At 31.5% G+C, this 7,607-nt stretch overlaps 1 protein-coding gene across 1 annotated transcript; it reads left to right on the top strand.

The window, feature by feature from the left end:
- The first annotated feature begins 5,520 nt into the window (after positions 1-5,520).
- LOC146745972 (uncharacterized) lies at positions 5,521-6,575 on the top strand. The gene is made up of 4 exons (XM_085498857.1): positions 5,521-5,679; positions 5,823-5,906; positions 6,043-6,141; positions 6,389-6,575. Exons 1-4 carry the CDS (start codon positions 5,521-5,523, stop codon positions 6,401-6,403), a joined length of 357 nt encoding a protein of 118 aa, XP_085354983.1. The 3' UTR covers positions 6,404-6,575.
- The last annotated feature ends 1,032 nt before the right edge of the window (positions 6,576-7,607 follow it).

The following is a 7,607-nucleotide window of genomic DNA, read 5'->3' as shown; positions in this document are numbered from 1 at the left end:
CTGAAATGATTTATTATATCTATTTATAATACACGCCAACTAACGAAGAAACGTTTCCAACAAACTCAAGGCACTTCTTTGGAATTCGGCAAGATGAAAATACCCCGTAAACTTCCGCAAAATTACGGCATGCTGTAACTTATGGCGTTACGGTGACAGATATATAATAATAATACAAACAAATTCTAACTAATTTATTAGTGCAAATATGAATCAATAAACTAATTGAATGACTTGGAGTACTTGAATCATCACACAAACAGGTTTGAATGATTTACTGCGAACAACGTTTTAATGGTACAAATGAATGATTATAATTCACAGTTGTCACTCAGCAAAAGTGTAATAAAGATAAATAAATCTTTTTTTCAATGAAAAATGATAATTTTTTGGTCATTAACCAGAACACCATTTTACATGTTCTGCATTTACTATAACTTGTTCTACATTGACGACTTGTCATTTTTGTGTGTCTGTCTGTCTTTTCCATTGATATCTCAAGAAACATATGTTGGTTTTGGATGAAACAAGATGCATGTATGTCTGAGCTTATGAGCGGATTTGGGTTTAAATCCATATACAGAAATCACCTAATTTGCATAATTAGCCAATTTTCGGTACTAAATACTAATCATCATTTGCGCAGGCCTTATTAGATTTACATTAAAATAATAATAATTTTCAGTTTTTAGCTTATCCTATTTCAATGAATCTTAGTGTATAAATACTCCTAAGACAGTGCAATAATCTAGTTAGTTTTGGGATTTAAATAATACCCAATTTGTATAATAATTTACTTTTTGGCTTTCTATCGAAAATTTGCTTTATTTGCATAATAATTACCTATTTTCTGATAGTAATTACCTCATTTTTGACATCTCAAAAAATCGGTTTTATAAACTACAATAATGTAGATTACATCATTTTCACCTTGTGAATCTCAAAAACCAGACAAATATTAGTTTCCAAGCTTCTTGTTTGAAAGGCTAATCTTCAATTTTAAATTAATTTATATTGTCTCCAATACACTCAGCCCAAAGGAAGCCTTTCTAAGCTAAGTGTTTATGTTACTTTTCTGCAGATCTACCAACTATCACCAATTTGCCATCAGATGAGACAGTGAGTGAAGACAGCAACTCTGTGACATTACAATGTACAGCCACTGATGGCAAACCAGCTATACCTACTACTTATACATGGAAGAAAGACAGTGGTGACATAACTATAGTTGGTAGATACAGTCTGAATGATGGATCATTGACTATTATTAATATTGTAAGAGAAGATGATGGTATATATACATGTTATGCTAGTAATGGTATAGGACAACCAGATAGTGCATCAGCTACAGTTACTGTATATTGTAAGTACTGTTGTATGTGTAGTGTATTGGGAGTTATTTAGTGTTAGTAATATTGTAAGAGAAGATGATGGTATATATATACATGTTATGCTAGTAATGATACAGGACAACCAGATAGTGTATCAGCTACAGTTACTGTATATTGTAAGTACTGATGTATATGTAGTGTATTGAGAATTATTTAGAGTTAGTAATATTGTAAGAGCAGATGATGGTATATATACATTTTATGCTAGTAATGGTGAAGGAAACCAGATAGTACATCAGCTACAGTTACTGTATATTGTAAGTACTGTTGTATGTGTAGTGTATTGAGAGTTATTTAGTAATAGTAATATTGTAAGAGAAGATGATGGTATATATACATGTTATGCTATTAATGGTATAGGACAACCAGATAGTGCATCAGCTACAGTTACTGTATATTGTAAGTACTGATGTATATGTAGTGTATTGAGAGATATTTAGAGTTATTATATTGTAAGAGTCGATGATGGTATATATACATGTTATGCTAGTAAAGGTATAGGACAACCAAATAGTGCATCAGCTACAGTTACTGTAAATTGTAAGTATTGTTGTATGTGTAGTGTATTGAGAGTTATTTAGTGTTAGTAATATTGTAAGAGAGGATGATGGTATATATATATATATTATGCTAGTAATGGTATAGGACAACCAGATAGCGCATCAGCTACAATTACTGTATTATGTAAGTACTGTTGTATGTGTAGTTTATTGAGAGTTATTTAGTAATAGTAATATTGTAAGAGAAGATGATGGTATATATACATGTTATGCTAGTAATGGTATAGGACACCCAGATAGTGCATCAGCTACAGTTACTGTATATTGTAAGTACTGTTGTATGTGTAGTGTATTGAGAGTTATTTAGTGTTAGTAATATTGTAAGAGAAGGTGATGGTATATATATATATATACATGTTATGCTAGTAATGATACAGGACAACCAGATAGTGTATCAGCTACAGTTACTGTATATTGTAAGTACTGTTGTATGTGTAATGTATTGAGAGTTATTTAGTGTTAGTAATATTGTAAGAGAAGATGATGGTATATATACATGTTATGCTAGTAATGGTATGGGACAACCAGATAGTGCATCAGCTACAGTTACTGTATATTGTAAGTACTGTTGTATGTGTAATGTATTGAGAGTTATTTAGTGTTAGTAATATTGTAAGAGAGGATGATGGTATATATATATATATTATGCTAGTAATGGTGTAGGACAACCAGATAGCGCAACAGCTACAGTTACTGTATATTGTAAGTACTGTTTTATATGTATTGAAAGTTGAAAGTGTATTGAAAGTTATTTAGAGTCTGTAATATTGTATAAGTAGAATGTGCAAAGCTAATATGGTTTATTCGAACTGTAACTTAAAGCAACCCACGTTAATGCTATCGCACATCAGAATTCTGTGGATTACATATAAGTAAACACACGCTTTTCTGTCTTTATTCAAGCATAACTGAGTAATTAAGCGTGGGTTGGACAACTATTAAAGAAAATCAATATATTTATATAACTCTTCAATGCCTCTTTGAATCTTTTCATTTAATAAAGATACCCATGACACGCAATAATGTATATGTCGATATGTAGTAATCTGGCATTTGACTACTTAAGTCGCTGACTGTACCGTGTGATGACACAGTACAATCATTCCTATAATATTGTCTAAACAAATTCGTATAATAAATTGAGAAATAAAATGAGTTTAAATTTTCAGACTTGTGTCTTACTATTTTTTCATTTTCTGATGTAATTTTTTTTCACGCACGATTACAATAAATCAGACAAATATCATTACAGCCTACATTAACCTAATCCACGAGAACGTTCATAACAAGACATGTAAATAAAATAAACACACATAGTTTCTACTTTATTACAGATCCACCAACTATCACCACTTTTCCATCAGATGAGACAGTGACTGAAGGCAGCATCTCGTTGACATTACAATGTACAGCCACTGATGGTAAACCAGCTACACTCATTACATATACATGGAGGAAAGACGATGGTGATATCATTATAGGTGGTAGATACAGTCTCAATGGTGGATCATTGACTGTTAGTGATGTTGTAAGAGAAGATGATGGTGTATATACATGCTATGCTAGCAATGGTGTAGGACAACCAGATAGTGCATCAGCTATAGTTACTGTATATTGTAAGTAATGTTTTATGTGTGGAGTATTGAGAGTTATTTAGTGTTAGTAATATATATATATATATACATGTTAATATTGCAACTTTGCATTCATAAACGTAATGTTATGATATAATGTTGTGTTCACAATCTTTAATGGGTTAGCACTAATTTCTTATTTAGATGTACCTGTGACCAATGGTATTACAGACTACTATAGTGGAATTGGTGGTTCGATTTCCATGAACGTATCTGTCAACGCCAACCCATTACCTGTTACGTTTGGCGATTGGAAAAACTTCGACGTAGTTTTAACGGACAAAGTAGATACATTCTCTACGAGTACTGTATTTATCAACGAAGTCAAGGGACTCCATTTCGGCGTATACAATATCACCGCACATAATGACATTGGAAGTGTTGTACTCCAGGTCAATTTACATCATGCAGGTAAGGGTAATATTTGAAACCGTGTTCAATTTTCAATTCTGACAAAAAGTTCATAAATCTTGCATTCTTATGAATTAGAAAATGTTTATTTTTTACAACACAACACAACACAACACAACACAACACAACACAACACAACACAACACAACACAATATATATATTTAATGATGGTAAATTTAAAGTTAAACATATAATACAACACTGTGTACTTTTTAGCTTCTAATTCATGTTCATGGATTCATTGTAATGGTGAAGCCACATTTTCTTGTTAACAGGCGTACCCGACGCACCTACATCTATGAATATAATTGATCGTTCTTATGATAGTTTATCAATATTACTGTCACCTGGATATGATGGAGGAGATGATAGAGACATAGTACATTACATTGAATATCGTTCGGCATTACAAACGTCATTCCAGTCTTGGCCATCTGACGGAATGGGAACAAGAAATACCACTATATGGATTATGCAGTTACAGCCAACCACGGCGTATGAAATAAAAGCAAAGACAGGCAACATGTATGGAATCGGGCAGTTTTCTACTACATATGTGTTTTTTACTTATCGTAAGTATGATATCCCGATGAAACAATTCATATTATGTGTACTTCATACAGGATAATGCATTAGGGACCACTATAGATACGTGCATTGCATTTATCATGTGACTTTCAATAATGAGTTCATTGACATAGTACCATAGTAAAATAGTACCATGTTTGGCAGTCACCACTACCTCTCTATATTTACAAACTTACACAGGTGAACCAATAGTTAATTTGAATGACCAGAGTGGTGTAATAAAATGGACACGGCACGAAGATATGAAATATCAATGTGTGAAAATAGAAAAAATTGAATGACAATTGGAGTATAGAAGAGAATTGTTTAGACAGAGATGTGGTGGAGTATACAGTGAAAGACAACAACGCGGAATATAGAGTGACATATTGTACACGTGATAATACATGCGAGGGACATCATTTTAAAGCAATTAAAAACAATGACTATCACAATTCAGGTACGGACAAAAACGATCATATTATACCATATTTATTATGAATAGACACTGTTATTGGGAAATAACTTTTAGATATGCATTGATCTGATTTATACAATCAACTGCTGTGAGAGATAATGTAATATGTGTTTACTAACTCATTTTATATCATTTTGATACAAGTTATATATATTTATACTTAAAAAACGTACGCATCATAAATGCATCATGAAAACACCAAGCCATATTGATATTTTTTTATAAACTTGTCACGCTCAACATTTGAGAAAGCAACAATATACTTTATTTTCCAAATCGTGAGTATCTTAAATTAACCATACCTAGGAAACGCTTTATGTGATATATATTCAGATATGCATTGGGAATAATGTATTCGAATCAATGAGATCGATATATATTCATAACTTCGATATATATTCATAACTTTGTACTAGTTCAGAAAGTCCTACAATTCCAACGTGTTAGGAAGGTTTGGCTCTAAATTCGTGCCTGTCCAATGTTTCAATTATCATTCAATATATTCAATATTGTAGAATGTTCTTACACTGCTGCCATTAGTATTAGTGTGTTTGTATCTCTACTTGGTGGCGGCGTAATTGGTTTCCTAATTGGCTTTATTCTGATTAAGCGGGTTACCAAGAAAACGACAGAACAGGTAAAGCACGTTAATGTACCAACCATATTCAGTATCGAACTTCTTAATCGACGAATAAGCTATAATTTTAACATATGTATTACTCGTTTATACGTATATTTGCATGAGAGTTGTTAACATCCAATTCCCATTTTTCTTATCAGACCACAGATGAAGATAGAAAGTACACCACGCGTTCTGCAATTAGAAGGGAAACTGGACATACATATGAGATACCGACATTTATGGTAATAATGTATTTAATAATGTATTTAAATAAACAAGTGTTAATCTGGTAAATTTCCACGAATCGAATAGTATTGAATATATACATATGCAATGTATTCCATTTAATAAATATTTATTTCTTTTTTAATCACTCAGCCAAGTGTTGAAATTGACCATACTTATACGACACTTTCACCAGAGACAATGGAACCTGCTTCAGAATACGAGTTACCAAGTCTGAAATGTGTAAATACGGTATGTTTTAAATCTAATATACATTCACAAAGTAAAAAAAAATGTTGTATTGTAGATTTGTATATGTCGATTAATAAAAAGTGTGTTTTTATTCATATTATTAAACTAATTTAAACATATACTGTTGATCGCAAAATAATCACAATTATTTGACATAGTAGTATATTTGCATTTGTTAGGTTTTATCTGTGTGTATATTCGACATAATAAGTAAAATATTTCCTAATTACAATCTTTCTTCTTACAGAATATTATCAAATAGCATAATCGAGGAAGTCGATGTTTCCAGAAAGGAAAAATTATAATAGGAATAATGGTACATTGAACAAAAGATTAAATCTCTTAGCAACATTATGAGAATGCAACCGATAAATGGCGGGACAATAATATTAAATTATATTATGCCTCGCATGTCAATAAAAGCCTTATATAAAGACAGTGTGATTACATTAATTCAGTATATTACTCTCGACTAATATTGCGTACTCATCTTGTAAATAAATGATGCGACAATCGCAATCATCGAATGTAGATTTCATGTTAACAACATGACTGCATATAAATATATACCCCTGTATATAAACAAATCATTTGATGGTGGAGGCACTGTACATTTACCTCTTTCAATTTACAAATGACAAGTTTTGAGGACATGAACCTATGTTGCCAGTTTCTACCTCATTCTTAAGTGTCTTTTGTGCTGACGTGTATTGTGACCAAATGCTATGGCATTTAACGCCTTTAGAGCATTTATTTTAAAACGCGGAATATCGTTTACATTGAAAATCATCACACAACAATTACTCATAATGCAACGTTTCCACATGCGTTTAGTATTAACGCACATGCAACAGGCAAATGCGCGAATAAATGGTGGTATATAATTTTAGCAATATATAAATATATACAATATAAGTCAATGCATATATAAATAAAATACGTTTGTTAATATTTGATTGTATCACCGTATTTGTTAAGTTGTTTTGTCCTTTGATGGTCCAGAATTCTGGCTTGTATAAATAGAAAGTCATGTATAATAAAGATAAGGTTTTTAAATCACCTCATCATTTTGAATAATTCAAGATGCCACTTGTTCATCTGCTGCTTCAAACGCGTGTACATTTGTCGCCCATTAAGTTAAAGTAAAGTAAAATTTATTTTAAATATAATCGCCAGCTGCCCAAACTTCACAAAAAAGAAAAAGAACGAGAGCAAACAATTCTTATTTGACCGAGTATAATTAGAACGCCAATTATACTATAATTGCAATAAGATATTTAACAGATATAAGTCAGAGCAATGTATCTATATTTAACTTGTCTTACAGTACGTTTGTACCGTTATATACATTTGTTTTACTTTATGATAAGATTATACATAATAATCGGTGTTGAAAATGCTGGCCACTACACCTTGACTACGCCTATTATACCAACATATATACATTCATTTGTAACAATAATTAC

The sequence above is a fragment of the Saccoglossus kowalevskii genome, chromosome 5 (assembly GCF_978046115.1).
Source record: "Saccoglossus kowalevskii chromosome 5, keSacKowa6.1, whole genome shotgun sequence".
Taxonomy (NCBI): Eukaryota; Metazoa; Hemichordata; class Enteropneusta; family Harrimaniidae; genus Saccoglossus; species Saccoglossus kowalevskii.
This window is presented reverse-complemented; position numbering and strand designations above follow the sequence as displayed.

Excerpts from the sequence above, each read along its gene's own strand:
- LOC146745972 (XM_085498857.1), top strand. The coding sequence starts at position 5,521 with ATGTTTCAATTATCATTCAATATATTCAATATTGTAGAATGTTCTTAC. Across the intron at positions 5,680-5,822 it reads CCAAGAAAACGACAGAACAG|ACCACAGATGAAGATAGAAA; the intron begins GTAAAGCACGTT and ends TTTTCTTATCAG. Across the intron at positions 5,907-6,042 it reads ATGAGATACCGACATTTATG|CCAAGTGTTGAAATTGACCA; the intron begins GTAATAATGTAT and ends TTAATCACTCAG.